Source organism: Piliocolobus tephrosceles, chromosome 13 (genome assembly GCF_002776525.5).
Source record: "Piliocolobus tephrosceles isolate RC106 chromosome 13, ASM277652v3, whole genome shotgun sequence".
NCBI lineage: Eukaryota > Metazoa > Chordata > Mammalia > Primates > Cercopithecidae > Piliocolobus > Piliocolobus tephrosceles.
The window spans coordinates 103,934,885-103,960,214 of record NC_045446.1 but is presented as its reverse complement, the minus strand read 5'-3'; the positions used below and the strand labels follow the sequence as shown (position 1 = coordinate 103,960,214).

The 25,330-nt window shown below is 48.8% G+C and overlaps 1 protein-coding gene across 2 annotated transcripts in view; it reads right to left on the bottom strand.

Annotated features, from left to right (window-relative positions):
- The window catches only part of ZBTB16 (zinc finger and BTB domain containing 16), a 195,046-nt gene that overhangs the window by 66,265 nt on the left and 103,451 nt on the right, over nucleotides 1-25,330 (bottom strand). For both annotated transcript variants that reach the window (XM_023208271.1, XM_023208269.2), the window contains one exon: nucleotides 674-760. In XM_023208271.1, coding sequence (XP_023064039.1) covers nucleotides 674-760 — 87 coding nt within the window. The remainder of the gene's footprint in view (nucleotides 1-673; nucleotides 761-25,330) is intronic.

Genomic DNA, 25,330 nt, shown 5'->3' with positions numbered 1-25,330 from the left:
CACGGACACCAGTCCATGATCCCGGGGTTGGGGATCCCTGACGTAAAGCCCTGAGAACAGTGCCTGCCTCACTGTGAGTGTTAAGTGTGAGCTGCTGTGACGATCTGGTGACAACAACTCTGATCACAATGATCAGATGACTTTGGTGCAGTGAAATCAATCCCCTTGAAATCAAATAAAGCTCTATCATTGTAAGTTAATATTGTTCAAATGCATCCTGTGTACAGACTGATTTTTAGACAATGTCTCAGCTCTCGCAGAGGGAGGACCAGCCCACCATGGCCACACGAGGGTTTCAGTCTCATCAGATGGGTGTGACAGATTTCCTGACCAAAGGAAGAAGATGTTTTGGTAACATCACAGACAAAGGCCTCAACAAGAGCGTACTAGATACCTCCAAGAAAATGGGATCTCAGTGGCCGATCAGAGACAGATTCTGGCCTGATCTAGGACAGCCATTCTCATGGGGCCATGTCATACTTGTAAACTTCTGCTGGGCCAGCCACACAGCCAAGGGTAGCTGAACATGGCAGAAGCCCACCGTACTCACAGCTCCGCCAGGAAATTACCGGATGTTACATTTGCTAAAAAGAGGTTGCCCCCCAGACAGTTCATGTCCATGTGCTACCAACACTGTGGAAAACCTGGAGAATAGGAATCCAAGTCAACTCACCAGTATGGGTCTGCCTGTGCGTCTCCAGGGCATCCTCCTTTGAAAACTGTGCACCGCACTGATCACAGACAAAGGCTTTGGCACCCGCTGAAAGAAAGGAGAGGCAGTTACCACTAGAACAATAGTCCATTGGTGAGGGGGGAGGTCCTGGGCCACAACTGTGCAGGTGGACACTAGGGGAGGGGACTGGACACCTGCGAAAATCCTGAGTGAGGGATCATCCATGGTTCAGACCCTCCTCTAAGAGGTGTACATTTACCCAACTGAGTTCCAAATGCCCTTGCTAGGGCTCTTCCAGAGAGAAGGAGAAACAAAATCAGAATAACCAAGATAAACAGAAATGGGTTCCAAGTTAGATACCTCAAGAAGAAGGAGGATCTGAAGACCTACCTCCAGGTGATGGGAGGACAGGAGAAAAATGATACCAATGCAGGGAAATGTGTCCTGTTGCCTAAACTGTACTTTATGGGAAGGTAAGAATTGCTGACATACCTCTACCTGGATGTACACGGGACCTCCGACTCAGTGTGTCCAAAACTAAACTCAACGTCTACCCCCAACTGCTGCCTGCATCTGACCATTTAAAAGCCCTGAATGACTCCCCAGTGCCTGGAGAACAAGGTTCAAACTCCTTACTGTGACTCACAAAGCACTTCTCAGTATGCTCCTCTTTCCTGCTTCATCTCTCACACCTCACCCTTGCTCTCTTTTCTCCAGCTACACTGAACCACGTGGGCTCCCTAGAGGAACCATATTCTTCCTCATTGCTAGGCCTGAGCACATTCTTCTGCACGTCCTCTGCCTCTGACATTCTCCCACGCTTCCCTGGCTGCTATGGTGCAGTTGGAGGTCCTATTCATCATTCATGCGTCGACTTCAATACCCGGGCCCCCATGTGTAGGTGAGGCAAGGCTCCTTTATGCTCCGATAGCACCTGGTATGTTCCAGTTCTTGGCTCTTGCTGTGCTCCATTCCAAATGCCCGTGGCCCTATCTTTCTCTCTCACCACATGGTAAGTTCCCTGGCAGAGGGACCGTGTCATCTTGTGCACAGCTGCATCTGCCTGACACACAGTGGAAACCTATTACTATACATATTTGTGGAATAAATAAGATTAATTCAGTGCAACTCAATTTAATAAACTTTCTCAGAACTGTCATTTAGAAGGCTTAAAGTGATAATGCCACCATGTCAAGATGAAACAGTACTTTTTATCATTGGCTAATAGTCTTCATGGCTCTACTATATTATCTGATCCAGGGGTCACCTGTCACAAGCCTTGGCGTTTTTCCTTCAAGATGTCTCGTAGATGTACTCTTCCACGGCATTTGGTGCAGTGATTCCACTGCAGTCACCACCCCATTCAGGCCCTTGCAGCGTCACACTCAGAACACTGTAAGACGTGAGGTGGTTTCCACACCACCAGCCACCCGCAATCTACTCAACACATGCAGGTTCCTCTACGGCCACTTGATTTCCCACACTCTCTTACTCAAGAAGATACAATGCCTCCCAATGTGTACTGACTCTAAATTCCTCTACTTGGCTTCAAGGCCTTCCATAACCTGTCCCGGTTAGCCACCCACCTCCATAGGTAAGCTGTCCTCACCAGCCCTCTCTGGGTACTGCTTGACCTTCCCAGAGTCGCTGTGCTTGAGCAATGCTCAGTCCCGTTCTTCCACCTGTTCCAATCCCACTCCATTTTCAAGGCCAGAGTTTGTGGACATCAAGCTCTCCAGCCCCTTTCTGCCCTTTCCAATCTGCCACTGCACTCTGTTCCTTTCAACACATCTTAGCACTTTGTTGTTGTCATTGTTTTTGAGATAGGGTCTCTGTCTGTCACCCAGGCTGGAGTGCAGTGGTACAATCATAGCTTACAGCAGCCTCAACCTCCTGGGTTCAAGCGATCCTCCCACCTCAGCCTCCTGAGTAGCTGGGACTACGGGTGCATGCCACCATGCCTGACTAATTCCGTTTGTTTGTTTGTTTGTTTGTTTGTTTGTTTGTTTGTTTTTTGTTTTTTATTTAGAGATGAGGTCTCACTGTGTTTCCCAGGTTGGTCTTGAGCTCCTGGGCTTAAGTGATCCTCCTATCTTGGTCTCCCAAAGTGCTGGGGCGGGGTGGGGGGGGGGTTCCAGGTGTGAGCCAGTGTGTCTGGTCATCTTCACTCTTCTTTATATATGCCTGTGTTTTAGTTTTGTATTAGAGCCTCATACAAGCCAGAACTACTTTTTACCCAAATTTGTAGCCCACACTGCTGTTTTCAAATCACCTCAGATTTCCTGAGTCTTGACTATATACCAGGCATGATGCTAGATGCTTAATATGTATCATTCATCCTAACAACCACCATTTATATAGTACGTGCTATCATTATCCCCATGTAGCAGATGAGTACATTCAAGCCCAGAGAGGTTAAGCACTTTGCCCAACGCCACACAGTAGTTAACATAGTAAAGGTGAATTCAAACACAGGCAGCCTCATTTCAGAGCCTGATTTCAGAGTAATCCCCGTACCCTTCGGCCTCCCTAGGGTTCCATCTTTGCAAAGATGTTTTGTGGATAAGACTCCAGGGGTGGGGTCTGAGCTCCCATCTCTGAGTGAAAATTCAATTTGCCTATTTTACACATCAGGGCTTTGGGGCTGGAAAAATGGCTCCACTACTTTTCTAGAAATTTGGAAACCTCTGCCTTGGAGAATCAGCACATACTGAAGGAATGTAACTCCAAATACAAGCTGTTCCAGCACAGACTTCAACACCAATAAATGCTTCTTGCCGTGAAGAATATGAGGACCCTAGAGGAAGTCTAGAATGTGGGGTCCTCCGGAGGTTTCGACTTTCTCTGTCTGACACCTATCTTCCCACTGATGAGCAGGAGATACTCCAGTAGGTGCTCAATAAATGTGAGTAGACTGGCCGGATAAGTGGGTGACAAAGTTCCCCAGGGAGGATATGAACTCGCTTTTCCTGAAAAGCTTTAAAAATAAATATTGTCATTTGCCTTAGGTGGCTGGGGTTGAATTTCACCTGGAGGCACGGAGAATCCCATGGTGACCTCTGGGTGTCCCTTCAAGCCACAGGGCACCCTCAGGCCAAGCACCTGATATACGGCTTAGAGAGCTTTGAAGAAAGAGCCAAGAAAACTTCTAGCCCCAGTGATGGCAAAGCAGTGATGACGTGTGTGAGCAAGGGTAGCAGCCAAGACTACCTTTCATCCATTCACACTGGAAATGCAGAAAGCACCTCCAAGAGCAGAGTGGGCCTGGATGGGAAAGCTGGGGCTGGACGAAGTCACAGCTCCCTCACAGTTAGAAACTGCCCCCAGTCCCAAATCATTAGCCATCAATGATTTTCTGTGGATCTGTAAGGAATCTGACTTTAATTGTATTTCTTCCTTGGGTTCTATCCACTCTCACGGCTCCGTAAAGGAGAAAGGGGAAGCAGAGGCCCGAAGAGGGAAGCACGGGCTGGGAAGGGGAGGGCACCCTGTGGGCTCCCACACTGGAGCCCTGCAGTCGGCGAGGAGCCCACCATGCCACAGGCTTCCAAGGGATGTGGTCCGGAGGGTTCTTAGAAAACAGCCATCACCGTGGGCTGGAGGAGCTTCTCGCTTTAATGACTGAGAAGCAGAGAGAAAGGAAGGAGGCCAGGTAGGAAATAAAGGGCCGGATGTGCACCATCAGACAAGTGCAGAGGAAGATGAAGACAGATAAGCACACATGATCTAGTAAAAGCGGCTGCCTCGGCCCAAGCCTGACCACATCTGCTTGCCTTCAAAGTCCCGCCACTCCACCCCCACCTTGCTGAAGTCACGACACTGAGCTGAGCGTGTGAAAGCCTCTGTCCTCGCTGACTCTGGGCCAGGTCCCTCCTTACACGTGGATAACACAAATGTCAGCTCCCACTGCTAGCCCCCACTCGCAAAGCTCCAGTACTCCCACGACCACCCGGACAGGCTCTGACTTCCCCCCAACTCTCCAGGGTGAGAGCAAAGACAGGCAGTTCCACGGACACGTGAGCGGAGCACAGCGAGACAGACAAAATCCTCTCTCCCAAGGAGTCTTGTGCCTTTAAATTGTCTCTGTAATGGCTGGCTCAGAGGCAGAAATATTTGGCAGCCCTGAAATTAAAAGTGATAAATTTCCTCGCCAAGCTTTGATCGATAATAGAGGCCTCATCTGTTAATCAATAAGACAGTCTCTGCCTGTTTACTGTGCATATGTTGTTCACTGCTGCCTTCAGTATGATGTCAGGTTTGCATTCAAAGCAACTCAAGTGTGTATAAACCACATGGCTATTCCCAAAATGCATTACGGTGACATCATGCAGCCACTAATACATTTATAAAGCATCAATGGGAGGGGGCAAAGGAGGAGGGAAGAAGGTCATGCCAGCTGAACACAGCGGGTGTGCATGGACCTAGCAGCAGCATTTACACCCACGAAATTTTCTGGGGCTCAACCTGGAGTAGGGAGAACTCTAGGCACACAGCTCTGGGATGGCCATGACTTGCCATATCCTTCCTACACACGGGAGCTGGTTTTTGAATGTCCAGTAACTATATGCCAAGAGGTGGATTACAGGAAATAAACAAAAGAGATGAAATCCCTGCCCTCAGGGAGCTTATGTTCAAGAGGGGAGGGGGGATTGTTAAAGAGCAAGTAAATATAAAACAGGCCAGGTGGTGATAAGTGATAAAAAGAGAAGTAAATTAAGTGAAGAGGGCCAGGCACAATAGCTCATGCCTATAACCCCAGCACTTTGGGAGGCCGGGATGGGTAGATCACTTGAGCTCAGGAGTTCAAGACCAGCTTGGCCAACATGGTGCAACCCCATCTCTACTAAAAATACAAAAACTGACCAGGCATGGTGGCTGATTTTAAATCCCAGCTACTCAGGAAGCTGAGGCAGGAGAATAGCTTCAGCCCGGAAGGCAGAGGTTGCAGTGAGCTGAGATCACACCATTGCACTCCAGCCTGGGAAACAGGAGTGAAACCCTATCTCAAAACAACAACAACAACAACAACAACAACAACAACAAAGCATTAAGTGAAGACAAACAGAGAGTGCCAGGGGCTCTTCTTTTACACAGGCTAGTCAGGGAGGCCCTCCTGATGCACTGACATCTGCATACAGCAAGGCCACCACGTGACAATATCCACACTAGGCAAGGGAAGAGGAGCAAGGAGGCCAGCTGCATGGGATGGACGGAGGTTGAGGTGGGAGACGCGGGGATGGGGGAAGTTAAGGGATAGATTGCGGGAAAGAAATTAAATAGCAGAGGAAGAATAGTGGAAGATAAAGGGCGCTAGACCCTTGCTATCCATAGCAATCACAGATCCAAGCAAACCGAGGACAACAGCAGGATCTAGAGGTGCAGGCATGAGATCCCACGCCTAACCTGGCCACTCACAACTAGTCATCACACCTCGATGAACTGATTTCCCAATCTGTAAAATGGGCGTAAGCCTATCAGTCTGCCTCCCTGAGGCTGCCGTGAGGAGCAAACAAGATAATAGACATGAATGAATACGAAACTCCTTGCAGATCACAAAACACTCTGTGGACAGCACAGGTCCCTGGTACCATTTATACCTCAGGAGGCTGCGCAGTGTGGTTATGAGCTCAACATTTAGGTCAGACAGATCAGAGGTCAAATCCCAGGCAAGCTAGTCACCAGCTGTGACCCTCAGCAAGCTGCCAATCTCAGGGAGCCTGTCGCCTCAGCTGTAAAATGGAAACAGTAAGGAGAGGTCCCTCGGAGAGTTGCGACAAGGTGGGGAAAGTGCTCCACCCCACAGCTGGTGGACAGATATACAGAATCGGTAAGTCGCAGCTACCATTTATCTCCAGTCACTTTTCCTTTAAAGAAACAGCTCGCTTCATGCAATTAAAGTATGGCTGATTTTACTGGAATTGGATGTACAGTTATTTGGGGGCCATTTATCTTGTGTAAAGTGAGTCTCACATTCATAAAGACATATGGCACTACACGTGCACATACATGCACACACACACACACACACACACACCCCACCTTGTTCCCCTAATTTAAAGATGAGTGATTGTTTTGTTCAGGAGAGCAGAAAAATCTGCCATCGAACCAATATGTCCATATCAGCAGCTATTCACCAACCTGGCTCTCAAATCTTCTCTGGACAAGCCCCTGGAGCCCCGTTCAACTGTCCTGTATTTGGGGCTCTTTTCCATCTTCCCAGTGGACTGTAAGCTCTGTGAGAGCAGGTTCCCACCTGTCTTGGGCTTTACCATATCCCTGATGCCCTGCGCCATGCCTGGCACACAGTCTGTGCCTACTAAATGCTTGTTAAGCAAAGAAAGCCCTAGGCAGGTTCCTAGGTGCAGAACTCACCTGGGAAGGGCTCAATGGCCACTCAGGGCACTGCCAAGCTGTCTGTCCCCTAGGGGGTGGCAGAGTCCTTATTCTGCACACTCAGTTCTCTACTAACCCCTATTTAAAACTCAAGGACATGGTCTCTGGCTAGGTCTTAGGCAGCTGAGAGGAAAAGAAAGGAAAGGTTAGGAAGTGGGGCTGTCTGCCTCCTCTGTTGCAAGACCTCCCTCTCTCATCAGTATGTCTGCTACCAACCCAGTCCAACGCTCACTGTGGCAGCCAACAAAGAAGCCTTCCCTCCACTACAGTCAGTGAGCCTCCTACCCCCAGGCAGTGATCTGCCGAGTGGCTACTCCGCCCCCCAGGCTCTCAGTTTGTCTGAGATTCCAGGTCCCCAGCTGTGAAAGAGACAGGCAGACATCCTTGCCCCTGCCAGTCTCCCAGGGACCCTGCAGATGAGGGCTTCGGGATGTTCTAAGCACCGCCTTGCAAGGAGCTCCCTGATCATTTTGGGTTCTCCAGACCCCTACTCTTCTCCTCCTTTTTCCCTGACTTCCTGACACCTCCAGAAGGTTGGGGATAAAGGAAGGAGGAAGGTTCAAAGCTGGTTAAAGTTTGGTGGAAAGAGAGGACGCACATGCCAGAGGTGGGACTGAGGCCTCCGTGTGTGGGAGCAGCTCTCCCTCTGTGCCAAGGATCACCCCAACTCACAGGAATCAAAGTCGGGAACAGCCAGCAGGGCACTTTCAAAAATATAAAGCTTTCTCTAAAAGCCCAGGATCCCAATGACAATTAAAGCTGAAATCCAGTAGAAGCCATGACAAGCTCCCTGCAGCTGCCCTCTCCCCCTTGACAAAGAGCCTCTCTCCCTACCTGCCCTAACCAGAAATGAGGCTGAGGAGGTCCCGGGCATCCAGGAAGGAAGCAGAAGACATTGACTGCAATCAGATACGGGGTGGTGTCTCTCGGAAGGAAAGAAGGCAGAAGCCAATGAGTGAAGAAAAAAAAATCCAAATCCCTCCCTCTCCAAAACCTCTCCCACCCCCATGCTAATAATAAGAAGGGGGAAAAAAAGAACCACTGAAAAAACACCTAATGTTTGCCAGCATCTAATGCTGAGTGGTGTGTCCTTTTTTCAAAATTCCTTGAGATTTTAAAATAAACATCTTGAATGTTCTGATGAGATCTGCACGCCTGCTTACATAAGGAAGTACAGAGTGTACCAAAACAGCAGACCCAAAAAAAGCATAAGCTGTCAGAACAATGAGTACAGACGCGGGGCATTTTACAACAGGCCACGGTGTACAGTTTTATTTACAGTACCTCTTATCAGACGGAGAACAGCACACTGGCTGCCAATTCCAAAGGCCGGCACTGTGTGTTCTTTCCCTCAAGGAGATGTGTACTCCCGGAGAGGAGCTTGAAGGCTCTCTCTCTCTCTCTCTCTCGCTCTCTCTCTCTCACTCTTGCTCTTTCTCCTTTATCAACAAAACAAAAAGCTGATCCAGAACCAGAGTTTCTGGAAGGTACACAGACTCAGGAAAGAGGGAAAAGGGAAAGCAGGTGAACAAATTCTGGCTGAAAGGAAAAGAACCAGCCCCATCGATCCGTCCAGGATACGGTTCAAGGGTAGCTGTGGTTGACGAGGCTGTGGGGAAAGGTCCTCAGAGCCCGGCCTCCCTACAGGATGGGAGGGTGAATGAACCAATGATACAGGACCGAGAAAGACACCAGGAAAGTCTCCTGGGCTGAGCAACAGAAAAACGGGAGTCACCTGGGATTGAGGACAGGTGGTTTTCAGATCTCCAAAAGCCAGTGTCCTGCCAGTGACCTGGCAAATGACTGACACCTTATGTGTGGCTAAATATCCACTCTGCAGAAGAGGAAACCCTGGAATGGGTCAGGAGGAAATGCTGAGACATCTCTACGGCTGAGAGAACATTTCTTAACCTACCTAATAAATGTGATGCTACTAGGAAGCTGCATGGTGCCCTTGTCTCTTAACTGGGATCCTGGAGTCCCTCTCTCAAGTCCCACAGGGAGCACACGGTCTACCTTGACCCTTATCCCTGCAACTCAGTTCTCAGCCAGAGTGGCTTGGAAAGCTCTTTTGTTACTCCTTTTAGCACCAGCAGGTAATCCAACAGGCTTAGAAACACTGACCACAGCCAGAACACACACACACACACACACTCAATATTAAGCTGCACAGGAAGGTAGTGAAGAGCACGCTCTCTGGAATCAAATAAACTCCGGTTCAAGTCCCAGTTCTACCATGTCTAGCTACCACCCTGGAGATTGAATTCTCTTTTCTGGGCCTGTTTCTTACCTAGAAAACTGGGCTCAAAGTGTTTATGCCACACTTTGAGGGATGATTAATGTAAATAATATATGTAAAGTGTTTAATACACTGTCTGGCATACAGTAACTGCCCAATAAATGCTGGTTGTCATTAACACCAACATCATCATTGACACGAGGAGATAAAATAATAGCAAGGTATAAGACACACACAAACGTCAAATGCATGCAAGAGATACATCACGCCATTTAAAATATTCTTACCTTTCCAGCCAAAACACACCAGTAAAGACGGGTTCAGATCAGTCTTCCCCAGGAGGAGATCAGGCCCCTACCGTCAGCTCCCATCATCACTCATGGCCAATGTTTAACGGTATTATTACCCTCCTACTGCCTACCCAGAAGGGAACCAGAGAATGCAAACCGGTTTGAGATGATTTATGTTTTTAAAAATACATGAGTGAATTATTTTAAATAAAATGCAAGTAAGATAGTAAATTTGTTGCAGATTTTTAAAAAATACAGGCCAGGTGCAGTAGCTTGTGCCTGCAACCCCAGCCTGGGTGACAGAGCCATACTCTGTCTCCAAAAAAAAAAAAAAAATACAAATCTTCCTGAAGTCTAGGAGTAGTGACTCAGGGGTTCACCTTACCATTGCTTCCAATCTCTTTCTTCTCCTGGCAACTTCTATGACTGGGCAATCATGGTATGGTGGTGATCAGCACAAGGATACAAACTCTCTCTTACTACAGGAATGTCAGCCCCTGCTGTGATGAACCAGACTTCCTTCCAGACATGCCTTGCCAACTGAGAGATCTCTCAGAGGTTAACGGTCAGGCCCCTCAAAATGAAATCTCAGGCTGGGTGCAGTGGTTCATGCCTGTAATCCCAACACCTTGGAAGGCTGAGGCAGGTGGATCACCTGAGGTCGGGAGTCCAAGACCAGCCTGACCAACATGAAGAAACCCCGTCTCTACTAAAAATACAAAATTAGCCAGGCGTGGTGGTGCATGCCTGTAATCCCAGCTACTCAGGAGGTGGGGGCAGAAGAATCGCTTGAACCCTGGAGGCAGAGGTTGTGGTGAGCCAAGATTGCGCCATTGCCCTCCAGCCTGGCGACAGAGCAAGACTCTGTCTCAAAAAAAAAAAAAAAAAAAAAAAGGAAATAAAAGAAGTCCCACAGCAGCTCAAAGCCAGAGACAGCTTTAGGGTTCTACTGCTCATTGATGGTATGGTACTAGCATCAACTTCGCAGCCTCACTTCCCTCCTGAGAACGAAGCTATTCATCCTCACGTGACAGCTTAAACAAGAACCTGTATGAAGTACCTGGCATACAGCAGGTGCTCAAGTCACAGTAAGTATCACGATTATGGAATAATTTCACTTCATCAAGCTGATGAGCTCCAGGAGGACAGACCCTGGCCACAGCCTACAGGGTATGCAGCCCACAGTATTTCCAGCCCCACAGCTCTGGGAGGAGGCCCACTCGCAATAAGTAAATGGCCTGTGTAAATAAGATACTACGTTCTCTGGGGTTCTCGTATAGATGATATTATGCTATCGGGAATGGGAGACAGGACCGGCCTTAGGTGAGGCAGGGTAGATAATTGGCTCAAGGAGGGTTCTGTTGGCCAGCACACCCAAGATTTTCCAAAGTACCAAAAGAAACTGACTTGGGGTCCTGACTGTCACTGCCTGAGCTGTGTAACCCTTGATGAATCCTTTCATCTCTCCATCTTGAAATGACAAGTTTTAAACTGGGACATCTCTAAGGGAGAAAAGATGAACAGGTGTTCATGAGAAGCTGGGCACTCATGGCAAAGAAAGTAAAACGTGGCCGTACCCGAGATCTCAAATGCTTTCAACCCTTGGTGTTTGGAAGGTACTGTTGAGACCAAGTGAGGGCTGGGTTCCTGGGTTCAGCCAGCAGAACCCTTCTCAAGGTGAATACTCTGCTCTACCAGGCAGGTAAAGTGGAACAGAGAGTCCAGACATTGGGAGAATCATTAGCCAGAGTCAGGCTGGGCCAGTGCGGCCGTGCCAAAGACTGACCCGAGTTCCAGGGAACACCTGGGCTTTCAAGTGTTCATAACTTGGTTTTGTTTAAGAGAGAACTTTGCAACCGTGGCATTTGTGAGAGGCTGGATAATAAAGCCAGGGACATAAGAGTAAGGGTTTCTGCCATGATTTTATGGGACATCTCCGCAACTCCTAAACACCAACAATCACCCTCCTCCCAGGTCTCTACTTGGGGATTCTCAGGAGAGAAGTTCAGAATGAAAAGAGAAGTTTCTGCTGGCCCGCAACAGCCCCAAACTCAGACTGTGATCTGAGCCTTCAGTCTCCTTTTACCCTCATTTATTCTGCTCCTTTCTTCTGAAGCAACTTCAGAATGCTCCGTCACAGGCCCCCACCCTAAAGGTGGCACAGAGGATTTTACGCACATGCGCGCACACACACACACACACACACCCGTCTCCCCTGAGTAGGATTCACAATACTGGCTGGGAAATGGAAAAAAGAAAACTAAGACCCCTCCAAGGTTGGTGGCCAGGATCCAAGTGCCTACTCCACCCATTTCAAGCTGATACCTGGCCCCGCCCCGGTCCCCCAGCATCTCCTGCCACTCCTGCCAACTGACTTTTCATTGGTGGTATTTTAAAGGGAATAGGAGGCAGTGGTCCTCAGCCTCGACGGCGTGCTGGACCTCCCTCACTTTCTCCAGGCTGGTTCCTGCCTCCCTCATTTCCCACTGACTGAAGAGAATGCCGAGTCCTCTCACAACGTTGAGATCTCTTTGGCATCTCGATATTGATAATTCCTTAATTGCTTGGTTCTCAGAATCCCCTGTCCTCTCCATTCTCCTAGCATCTCTCTCCAATGCCACTTGCAACTGCCTTTGTAGTGTGTATGTGTGTATTTTGTTTCTAAGACAGAACATCCTTAGGTAATATTTCAACAAATGAAAAGAAATAAAGCCTTTTAGAAGGCTCCAGATGCTGTCACAAGTGTGATAATCATTGCACTCTTCAAGAAACCAGTTGGCAGAGCTCTGCATACAAGTTATCTGCTGACAATTGGCTGTGAGCTGTACAAGCTCTGCAGATGAGAGCTTCTCTTCTCCTGGAAAGTCCACCAGGAAGCAGTGCCATAGACCCTGAAGACATCCAGGTCAAGCTGCAGGGAAGAGGCAGGGTTCAGTATGCATAGAAGGCTGTCTAAGCCGGGCCCTTGCTCCCATCACAGGCAGTTTAGCGGAAAACCTGGGTTTGATGTTGACAGAACTTAAATGTTAGCTCAGCTACCCACTAGCTAAATCAGGAGCGTTAGCAGCTAAACTCTCTGAGCCTTGGTTTCCTCACCTGTTAAAGAGATAACGATACATCCTTCCTACCCTAAAAGCAGGACTTCAAAGTTGCGCAACAGCAGTGACACCACTCACTCAGAAGTGGGACTATAAGGTTGTTGGAAGGTTTAAATAAGATGATACACATGAAGGTGCCCAGCACAGAAAGTGGAGTTCAACAGACACACACCACCAATACCTTCACACCTTCCCTTCCAAGATCCTATAAAGGCTGCCCCGCAACGAGGAGTCACAATGCTGCTGCTGCCATAGTGTTGACAGTAATCACAATAAAAATACTAATAACATGTGTTGCCCATTCATTATGATGCAAGCATTGTGCTAACTACTTTATATGCAATATGCCATTGAATTCTCCCGACAACTCTAAGATTACTCCCCATTTTATACATGTGCAAACTTTTCTTTTTTTTTTTTGTTGAGACAGAGTCTCATTCTGTTGCCCACGCTGGAGTGCAGTGGCGGGATTTCAGCTCACCACAACCTCCTCTCCCGGGTTCAAGTGATTCTCCTGCCTCAGTCTCCCAAGTAGCTGGGATTACAGGCACATGCCACCACACTCGGCTAATTGTTGTACTTTTAGTAAGATGGAGTTTCACCATGTTAGCCAGGCTGGTCTCAAACTTCTAATCTCAGGTGATCCGCCCACCTTGGCTTCCCAGAGTACTGGGATTACAGGCAGGTGCCACCATGCCTGGCCTTAAATGTGCAAACTGAGGTTTAAAAAGCTTACTTCTCTTGCCCAAGGTGTCATAGCTAGTAGCATAAAAAAAAAAAAAAAAAAACCCTCAATCAGGATGGCAGCATGGGAAGCCCACCTAACTCTCTTCTCCAAGTCCTTTGCCCATTAAGAACCACTCTCACCTCCTGGTCCAGGCATGAAAAAACACTGTCTATCCGAGAAAGCCTGGGCTGGGAGCAACACAGGGTCTAGACCTGCCTCTGCTTACATTTCAGTGTATTCTAAGATCCTGCTTTTCTTGGCCTGTTTCTCCATCTACCAAGTGGAAGTCATGTTCCTTGCCCCTCCCAGCACTTAAAGCTATTAGAGAGAGGAATGAGCTCAAAGGTATGAAAACATGTGGGAAGGAAAAGGTACAACCCATCTTCTAGAGTGACTTATAATAAAACTGTAGACATATACCTCCATGCTTGACTCCCTTCTTAGGCATTCTCCTTTCGACTTCTAAGCAAGCAAGATGTTCTATCATAAAAAGACAATCAGTTGCATTCGCAAGGTAGAAAAATGGACTCTCACATTGATGAATGATAGCAAACGACAAAGACCGATGTAGACAAGGTTTCTTGGTTAACCTTCAGTTCACCAAAAAGTCCTTTGATTACATCTTCTCTGAGCATCCTAGTTAATCAAGGCTTTGCCGAGCAGATCCTCACTCTCAGCTGTAAAGGCCTCTGCTCTTCCCCATGTCCCTCTGCTTGTGCCCCTTATAGTCTGCCCTTTACTCACTGCCCAGATTGGACTCCTTCCCCCAGAAGAGCAGGTGGATTCAATTATCTTGGGGCTGAGTGCGTAAATTTTAGAACCAGGCATCCCTCCTAGAGACTCCGGAGTTGACAGTTCCTTTAAATTCATTAATACACATATACAGGTACGGATGTGCTTCCACTGTGCTTCCACTCTTGGCGACAGCTGGGAAAGAGGCCCCACCACCTGACCCATCCGTCACAACACCCACCATCCCCATCTCAGACACGGAGCCCCAGAGACTGCCGCCCTCCCTCCTCCTTCCCCGGGCCCCTCAGTGGCACCTCGAGGCTGCCAGTCTCTCCAGGCCTGCTGTGGCTTTTAGAAAACAGAGCATGTCTATTTTTAGCCCTTCTCAGCCTAATAATACTCCCCAACACCCATTCAGCTTAATCACTTTATTGAGGACAAGAAGCGGGCTCTCTAGCCCGGGTGCTTCTGATGTTAGGAAGTAGTAAAATGTTCAAACTGGTTAAAAATGACACTCATTGGCTTGCCTTTGGTGTTTCTGAAACCTTAATTGTGGCTCAGGCTGTGGATCTAAAGAGCCTTGCAGGTTTCAGAGTCTGGCTTCCTTACCCCCTGCACCATAATTGAGGTGTTACATTACAACGACGGCACTGACATTTGCAGGCTCAAAATTCAGAAGCCTTAAAATGCCACACTTTTCAAAACAGAAATATTGCCTGCCACACTTAATGCCCATTCTAAGTATGAACCACCTCCCTGCCGGAAAAAACACAAACCAAACCAAACCAAAACTCGTCTTTTCTGGCTGCCCCCATGCCAAAGGTCCAGGTGGGAAACTATTTGCCATATTAAGCCCATAGTTGCTTGAAAACAGAAATGTTTGTTTGGTGTAATTAGAAGACCTGCAAGTTCGCTGTGTGCAGAAAATAGACTGTTGGCAGCTCTTCCGCGCGCACCTTTGAGACCGTGACTTCCAAAGCTTCAGGGTGAGCATCTGCAAGCGTGCAATCTGTACCACGTGAGCCATGGGCTGGGAGAAGAGGGCAGCCTGGAAAGGGGATGGAAACAACTTGGCCTCAGAGATTAAGACCAGGGGCTTCAGGGTCAAGCGGCCCTGGGGTCACGGCACAGCTCTGTCTCTTACTTGCTAGGTGACCTTAGGCAAGTAAACTCAGTCTCCTCATCTGTAAAATGGACATCCTAACAGTACCAACTTGAAATGGGTCTTGTGAGGCTCAAATGAGATGATGAAGTAAAGCAATCTGGCACAGTACCTGGCACCTGTAGGCCTCCAGGAAATGTTAGCTGCCACTGTCATTATCTTTGGTTTCCTCCTTTCTACCATGGGCTCCTTCTAAGACAAAGTGTTTAGTTTTTGTCTCTTCTGCCTTGCCCAGGACAAAAAGGACGTCTGGGCCCTAGAATGGCTAACCATGGCCAGCTGCGTGCAGTCGCGGGACATTCTCGGACACGCAGTGGGGAACTCCCGTGGACTCAGAGTGGGTAGATGGAGCTGGAACCAAAGCAGGAGCATTGAGGGGATGACTTCTCAGGTCCCACTCAGCTAAGCAAGTAAAGGTCACACCCAAGGCCTGGAAACTCACCTGGACCAGGCTCTTCTACATTCCTGGGCAGCTTCCCCGCTGCTCCTGTCTCCCTTTCCTTCCTTCTCAGGCAGGGTGCTTTGAAGCACCTTCATAAACGTCCTGTTCTTCAGCAGGCAGAGGCGGAATGCCTCATTAACTTTCCTAGCTAATTTTACAGTTTAACCAAACACCACATTCCTGCTTCGATTCAGCCAGCCTCTGACTGTGACAAACTTTTATAATGTTGAGATGGAGGAAGGAAGCAGAGAGTCCATGCCAGAGACTGAAGATGAAGTTCCAAAAACTAAAGTGGGAGACGGAGAGTAGGAAAAAAAATAGCTCTATGAGCTCTAGGTATGACCCCAGAGCAGAATTCCAGGCTGTGCAGGGCTGAGCAGTAGGGAAGAAAGCCACGCCGGCCTTGTGGTGTCAGAAAGATGGAGTGCTCCCGTGACAATGACTCTTCCTGTCACCTCGGGGGGCCGGGGGCTATATTGGGAAGCACAGTGACATGCTGTCCTCTGAGGGGCACGATTCAATCCTGATGGGCAGCAGGCCAGAGGTGAGGCAGGCCACCCAGGGGACGTGTTCAGCTTGGCAAGGCTGCAGGGCCCCTTCCAAAGGGTACTGAAAGGCCCTTCCCAGCCCACTGAGCCGGCTCCCAGCTCCCGATAGAGATTCTGGCCGGGGGTGGAGTTCAGTGGGAGACTGCATGTCTAGGAATGTTTCCCCGTCAAGAATCCCATGGGCTAGAAAAGATCCCCGGGTTGTCATCACAGTCCTACATACGCTGGTCCACGCTTTGCTCGGCCGGGATGGACAGGACCTCATTAGAGACAGAGAGTATCATTCGGCCTCATTATCTATAATCAGACCCTGCTCTCGGTGGACAGATAAGTAATAAAGACAGTGCACCGCGATTCTCTCTGCTCCCAGGTCAGCTTCAAAGGCTGCACCTGTCCCTCTCGAGCCTGTACTCCAGAGCGTCTGACTCCAGACCCCAAATCTCAATGAATGCAAAACTGGCCCCCCAGCAGTGCTCTCTCAGATGTGCTGGATTATGTCCATTAGGCCCCAGTGAAGGCACTGGGAGATCTGGGACATTCAGGTAAGACAGTGGCCTCCCAAAATATCTAGTCTCTGGGCCTTTATCCTGGGTTCATAGTAGCAAAGGCAACTGAGGAAGTAAGACTCCAGCAAATCCAAAGTTTCAGAGAGTTCTGTCTTTACCCGGAGTTACCTTGTTACTGAAAACGACTGTGGCCTTGCATAATTACTCCAACAAAAATGCAGCCGCCAATGCGCTCCCTGTGCTCAATTAGCTTATAATAGTCAGTGAGAGAGCTGCTGAGGTTTAATCCAACTACCCCAGAAGACTTTTTATCCCAACTACCTAATGAAAAGTTCAGAATTTGCTTTTTTTTTTTCCCCTTGTCCCAGGCAAGTGAAAGAATTCCAATCAAAATGGGACTGGTTTGGGGGAAGGAGGAGGGAGTGCGTTCACTACTGGGGAAAAGTCTGGAAGAGATGTCTTTGTCAGGTTGAATCCTGGAGAGAGCCAACAAAAGGAGCCCCTGACTACAGAGGCATCCGCCCGTGTCTCCCACTGGCTTCCATCTATGTGGTGAACAAGCACAGTCTTCACTAAAGGCATACACAGGGGCTTTACCCACGTGGACCGAGGAGGTGGGCTGGAGCACATCCTGAGACGGTCCTCGGACACTTCCTCCATTTGCCCTCCAGGGTGACCAACTCTGTCCTCAGCCTCACCCAGAGGCAGCCCTCTGACCTGTCTTCTCAACCTAGGCTTTGTGGGGTTCTAGGTACTCGTAACATATTTTTTACTCCATCAAGTCCTATATGAGAAATTTACAATCTTCTGGGTCTGCACCCGATGTTAAGCCTCGCTTTCACATGTGTGTTTGTTTCGTGGATGCCTCAACTTGGAACCCTGAAGTGGCAGCTTTTCATCTTTCATGCAGTGTTTCTCAACCTCCAGGCCAAGGAGGCCCATAGCCATCTCAGGGATCGGAGGACTCCCAAGTGGAAGAAACTGGGCTCTAAGTCTCTGCTCAGTGGCTGGGGGCGGAGGAGGATGAGGAGGAAAGAGGTGCCTGCCTGGCTGGTTCCAACTCACAGAAGCTCTTGCCTCCTCTTGTCCAGAAAAGTAGGCCCACTCCCACCACAGCACTCCTTCTGGATACTCCAGCAGCAAAGACCTCATCAAAATCCCATGAACCTCCTTCCCGAAGCTTTCCTCATCCCCCTGATTCATAGGAACTTCTTCCCGCTCTAAATGCCCGCAGCGCTCAGCCTTTCCCCTTGCGGTCACAGTGAGCACACCCAGCCTTGCTCAACGCCTTCTCTTGCCAGAGGGCTCGTGTCACCCTCTCAGCCAGACCACCAGCTTCTTGCAGACAAGGACACTGGCTTCAACCTCTCTGTCTGCCCTGCCTAGCTTTGCACACCATTGGCCCTAGTTTCCGTTGCTAACTGATGAATGACTTCACAAACGATTTCCCACAAAAGAGGGCCACACGTGTGATCCAGAGTAGTCATCGAGGTTTCTCTGCTGCTCAACCTTCACCATCTGGTTCCCATTTGGCTGATGTTTCGCTCCCCAGAGAAAGCTCCAGCATCCCCAGCGTGTGCCTGGGGAAGATGAGGCTGTCAGAGAATGGACATAACCAGCCTCATGTCAAACGGTCCAGCTTCACTGGACATAATCTGAAAGGTCAGGGAGGCCACAACCTTCCTGACGTGTCATACTCCAAGACGCTTGAAGTCTAAGGTGCTAGTAATAGCCCAAGTGGTCACAGCTCTCACATTTCTGGGCTGCAGCACAGGTCAGCTGCCCCTTTCACCCCACTCCAGCATCACAGGGTGTGTCTGCCAGAAGCAGAGCACCCAGTTGCATCACCACGCAGGAGGGACCGCAGGCAGCTCTCTCCTCCTACCCCGCCTCTCTACGTGGCAGGGTAGTGGAAAGGAGGAGTGGGGGGCATGACACAGGCAAGCTCTCCCTGGGTGGGAGGACCACACACTAACCCACAGACCCTCCTGCAATGCTCCCAGAACCCTCCTATGCCCAACCGTACAAGGCACTGCGGAGAACTCACAGCCACAACTCACAACCACTGAACACATGCTCCTCTGGCAGAACAGGAAGAGGCTAATAAGCCACACCTGCTCCTGGTGGCACAGGTGCAAGGCACTCAGGCAGCAGCCAATTACTATGCCACCTTCCCCACCCCCAGGACCCTTGGGCACAGGGCCTTCCTGGTCTTAGCTCCCCAGTTTGAGAGATTGGTTACTCTACAAACAGAGAAGCAGGAATTTAGGCACTCATACAGCACAAGGCCAGGGGCTAGGTATAGCAGCATGCTATACTACAGTAGAAAAGCAAGATGCAGGGTGGAAGGAGAGAGAACGAGAGGGAGATTTGAGTCCAGCTCTGCTACTTTCTAGCTTTATGATCTTAGGCAAGTTAACTCTTTACTGTCCTCATCTGCAAAACAGACTCGGCATATCTGTCTTCCAAAGTTGAAGAAAGATTGAGTTCAGATGTGCAGAACACACAGCACTGTGCCTGGAACACAGCAAGTTTCAATAAATGTCTTTCTCTCCTTCCTGCATCCAAACCATGCATCCTGAGCACTTCACTTCTTCAACAGATATTTCCTGAGAGCCTGCTATGTGTCCAGCTATGAGGATGCAACAGAGCATACTACTGACAAGGTCCCCGCCTTCCATCCTTGTCTTCTCATCCAGACTGCTGACTCCTGGGGCCGGAGGGAAGCAGGCAGCATCTCAGGTCTGTTCCTTACCATGTGCATGCCTGCTCACTCACCCATTAGGTTATTTTTCAAATGACTGAGTTATAACCACCATTTGGGTTACTAAGCAAGTAGTATAAGGGGACACGAATCACATGTTCTCAAGAAACTTAGAGTCTAGTAGGTAAAAAAGGCCAAGCAAATAAATAGCTGTGTAACAAAGAAGGTGACAGGTGCTGTAAGAGGGGGATAGATAAATGGCTAAGAGCGATCAGACGGGGGGCGGCCTCTCGTCTTGCCCAGACAGATGCATCCTAGGGCTGAGTCGGCTGACTTTTCAAAAGAGAAGAGAAAAAGGAACACTCGCCAGTGAGGCACCGGTCCTAGCATGGGAAACAGGCAGGACCCATTTAAAACAACTAGAGGCAGGTTAAAGCCTTTTCTGGCAAGTCCCAAAACTCGTGGAGCTGACCAGACAACCAGATAGAACCAATACTGTCAAAATCCTACAGATTTTTAGAAAACCATTTAGCTGTTGCCGGGATGATAAAAGAATCTTGCCATTCTAAGGGAAGGTTCGGGCTCAGAGGAAGGAGGGGTTGCTGAGAGAGGAGGAGGGGGTTGGGGAGAAAAGGGAACGCCCTACAAATATAGATCAGGGTTAGGGAGAAAAACCAGACGGCCAAGGACATTTATGCATTGTAGTTGCTTTACTACCTAATTAATTCAGTAATTTCAAAAACAATTTTATTTATGTTCCATTTACCACATCAAAGGTGAAAAAAATCCTACTGATGCTAAAATAATACCTCAAGGCATCTATTTTTAATCAGTTAAAAAAAAAAAAAAAAGCGAGGGGTGGAGGAAGAGTTTAAAAAAAAAAAAACAAAACTCGCCCTGGTTTCTATACAATCTCTCCTGGGCAGACCACCAACCCTCAGAGAGAGAGAGAGAGAGAGAACACAGCCAAGCCCTCTCTGAGAGCCTTCCTGGCTGCTGAAAACCAAGCTTGTCAAAAAAAAAAAAAAAAAAAAAAAAACCCACAAATCCATAATGGCCCGAGGCTCCTCTCCAATCTATTTTCTGCTCAGCTGGTTTTAAATGAAGTTATTATGAGTCATTAAAACACCCGCAAGCCAGTGGAAGTCAGCCAATTACAATTTTAAATTTAGCCTGTTCTCTGCCCCATTCTCTTGTTTTCTTCCTTTGCCCACAGAATGCTGCTGCTGTTATTTTTTCCCTCCCTTCCTTTACCCAAAGTGAAAGAGACAGTTATGAAAATGCATAGTATTGCACAGAGCACAGAATCATTCATATGAAACTCAAATTATTAAATTAAAAAAATACAAACTTCTGCCCCCTCTAAAGTCAACCCAAGTCTTGCCTCAGCCCACTGGATTCCTCAGAAACTCCAGTCGAAGCCCTAAAGGTCATGGGGCTATTTTTAAAATGAAAAGGTTCTTCTGTGGGGTCTTGTTGAGAAATGTTCACATCCATCACACAAAATCAACATTTTCATGGCTGAATCCAAAAAGTGGAAACACACCACCACCATCTGAGAATTAATAACAAACAATGAAGTTGAAATTCAAAGGTAAAGCGGGCTTTGCAATCAAGCATGAATGTCGCTGGAAGTCACTTGATATGATGAGCTCATTTAGTTTTTAAATCTTCAAGGTAATGGTCTGTGCGGGCCCATTACAGCAAAGGAACAAATTTGAGTATTTCATGTAAATGCTTCTTCTCAATCTCTTTTTTCCCATGCTTGCACACACAAACACACACATGCACACATGGTGTTCTGATGAGGACTCTGTCCCCATTTCTAGGAGTATCACTGCAGCTTTTCCATACCCTTCAACAAGTGAGTCCCTCTACCAAAAGGACTGTCTAATCCTGCAATCTTCACCAACCTTAGTTAATGGATGAGTCTGCAAGCTCCACAGAACAGATGCCCAGATGTCTGCAAACACTTTCCATCACCTCCAGGCCCCCTCTCCCTCATGGTTACACACGCACACACATAGACCAGTCCTCTGCCCCGCCATACTTACAGTTCTACTGCCCCAAGAAGGCAGCAGGGCCCCAGCCACAGACCTAGGCAGTTGAACACCTGGGAGAGGAGTGGATGCCATGCCATTTCATTGACAGTCACCGAGAGTCAGTGTGGAGGCCAGGATGCTACCAACAGTGGCTGCCTACCTGGTGGCTCTGGGTGAGCTGGAACTCAGGGTCCATCCCTACCAAGCAGCCTCGCTGAGAAGAGCGTGTGAAATACCATGATGTTTCCAGGCCCACTGCGACCTGCAGCCATTTACCAAAGGCAAGAGGATTTGGCCTGACCTCTATGGAACATAAATCTGAGGCCTGTGAGCACAGACGTCCCAGGCTCTGAAGGTCCCCAGAGCTGGGCAGATGTCACCCTCCTATCTTCAGCCCTGAGTCACCCCACTCAGTAGTTTCAAGTGGCACCCCTCACAGCAACCTGTCAAGGGGCTCACCGAGACCTGTTCTCCCAGAAGCCAGTAAGGCTGAAGCTTCAGGCCTCTCCCTGCCACTGACCCCTTCCCTGAGAGGGGCTCTAACACTTGGTATTTATAATCCTTTTCTGAGATACAGCACCCAAAACTGAGTACTCTTCAGGCCCCACCAAACCCAGATCTGCCCTAGTAGTACAAATACTTTTATAACAGAATATTCATTTATTCGACAAATACTATCAGTGTACAACACTCCTATGTGCCAGGCACTCTGCCAGGGCATGAGCACATGAGGGCGGCTGCTGAGTCCTGCACTCAGGTGCACAGTACAGGCCCAGGCGAGCACAGTACCAGCAAAGTCCAATAAGGGCCTTGCAGAGTGTAAGCCTGCTCAACTACTTGCCCATCCTCAACACAACTGGGGTTTGCTGGGAACATCCAGGGACCTAGGAAAAGCAGGGGCCAAGCCAGAGAAGCCCCACTCTGGCCCCTGAGGCAAGGGACAAGGGCACACGAGGTTCTAGGTGCTGGGAGCATTCTAGGGACACCGGCTCAAGAGTCTTCCCCTCCGGGGAGACCTCTGGGCCAGAGTGACATTTTGTTTTCCATTCCAACCACTGCCCAGCTTCCAAGCTAAAAACGCTTTGAGGTGGTGGGTTAGGACAGGGAGACAGGGAGGCAGGGAGAGACAGAGACAAAGACAGAGACAGAGAAAAGACCAACCAAGACAGATGGAGACAAAGACAGATGAAGACATAAGAAGGAAGACAGAAAATACACAGAAGTGTCAAGAAAAGGCCGAGGCTGACACAGACACACAGGACAGGGACAAAGAGATGAAGTGAGATGAAAGCAGACTGGAGAGAAATAGAAGAAGAGAAGAGCCGAAAAATAAATACCTGCCACCACAGAGACCTGGACGAGAGCACTGAAAGTAAGAGCCACAGTAGCGTGATGGATGCCTAAAGCAGGGTGGGGCCCCTTGGGCACAGCCTGGATACAGAGACCCAGGCCCACCCTGGTTAGAGGGCTGGGAAATGGGGCCAAGGGCAAGAGAAAGCAAGGCCAGGCCTCCTAAGAACTCTTCCGGCAGGGCGTGTGTCTGCGAAGCCAAGAGAAGACGAAAAGACCCTGGAAATCAGAAATGGCATTGCCACTATCAAGTTGATCCCATGTAAATATCCCTCCCCAATAACCCCTTATCCACCCATCCTCAGACAATAATAAGGGCCAGCAAGGCAGCCCAGATTGTAGGAAGGTTGGAAGGAGCAAAGGAGAGGAAAGGGAGACTAGGAGAATCAATGGCAGACAGGCAGATGTCCTAGCATCCATTCCTCTAGGGCACCATTCATTTCCTAATAAGACCGTCATCCTCTAGCTGTGCAAAATCATGTGGTGGCATGAGAGCGGGGATGTGTGGAGGAAACCACCCTATGCTGAGATAGAAAAATCGTCGAGAGAGGGAGAAGGAAGAAGGTTATTACATAATTTCCACTTTCTTCCCTCCACCCTCAAAGTAATGTTCTATCTGACAGGCTCCTCTCTGAGGGGGGAAAAATGACAAATCCAATCCAAAATTCAACAGCCTGTGTTCTGTTCAGAGAGCACACAGTGTACTGTACAGCCCATAAAACTCCAAACAGCCTCCAGACACTGCCGCAATCGTCCTCCATCAAAACACTTTGTCTTGCATACAAAAATAAGATACAGCGCTGAACAGAATACAAAATCAGCCCATTACAGTACAGGGAGACTGCTACTTAGCAACGAGGGGGCTCTAAAGCCTCGATGCTCTACAGGAAGCAAAATCTGTCGAGCCTGTTGGGCAAATGATAAACATTAGCAGTATTAAAAAACACAAAAGCCATGTAAATGGATAGACATAATGTGGAAACGAATTTATAGAATAAATTGGGATGGGGGATTTGCGTGGTGGGAGGAGAGGCTGGGATCCAGAGGGGTAGATGGAACAAGCTTCCCCAACCCCTGCTAAGGCACCATATGGAGACAGAGACATGTGTATTTGGGGGCAGGGACATGTGAACCCCCTTTTCACACAGGGGCTGTAGGTGAAGGGGTGGGAGAGAACTGGTGAAAACACTGTTTAAAACCATGACCTGCAATGAACTTTCCCAACTTTCTCGGTTCAGCTGGCCTGACTAGGGCCGGGGGACCCAGGCACATAATCGCAGCACTAAGGTAGCAGTTATGTGGGGGATTTATCTGCCCTGGGGCCAGCATCGCACCCAGCACCATCACGGAACCTGATACTTGCTGTAAACAAAATCCCTGGCCAAAAAACAAAAACCAAAAAACACAAAAACAACCCAGATAACAAAACCAAAAACACCCCATCTGGGCTGGAAAATCAGCATATTTCATCAGGTAAAGGGGAAAAATACTCTGGCTGTGAATCAGCAGCAGGGTTTCGGATCCCAGCCAAAACAGGAGCTAAAAAGCAAAACCATATTCTTCTGGTCTCAGTTTAGGCTCTAGAGGCAGAAAGCGAGAAGGGGCGGGGGTGGGGGTGGGGGGGACTGAGGACGGGTGGGGGGTGGAGAGTAAAAGGGGAGAGGCAAGAAATGTATTTTTCATCAGCTAGTGTATAATTTATAAACAGCATTAAACAGTTTTTGTTTTCTTTTTCCTCTCTCCCGTGTATGGGCTTGGACGGTAGTCAAGCCTGCATTAATTTCTGCTTTGGGTACAGTGTGTTCTTGGAGGCGCATCTGCAAGCGATCATAAACTCTCTGGAATGCTGGCAGAACATCCAGACCTGCCGGCAGGCCAGTGACGACACCACTCTGGGAAAAAGTTCGGGAAGCAAGCCAAATTCAGAGTAGGGAGAGAGAGAGAGAAAGAGAAGTGTGTTCAAGAGCAAGCTGGGGGAAAGTGGCTCCCTTCACCCTTTCCTCTCTCTACATCCACATCACCCATGCGGACCGAAGGGAGGGCAGCCCAGCCTCTGAGCCAGCCCCATCTGGTCTTCTCCACTTCCTTGACCCAAAAACCAAAGGTTCCCCCACATAAGGAATGTGGAGGGAGTCGAGGAACATGAACAAAGTTTCTTCCTGGTCATCTTCCGGGCTTGCCCTGGTGGTAGGAAGCTAACCACAAGGGAAAGTTGGTATTGACTGGAGAGTGGGCAGAGGGTGCATGGATTGGCCGTGGGCTCTCACAAGCCTGGGCGGTCCCCAGTCTCTTGCTCTGAGCAGATACCTAATCTGGGAGGAGAGAGGTGGATGGGAGGAGAGACAAGGTGATGGGGAGCCATCTTTGGACTCAAAGGCAGCTCTCCAATCATCAGCGTGGGGACCACCTCCCTCCATCTCCTCC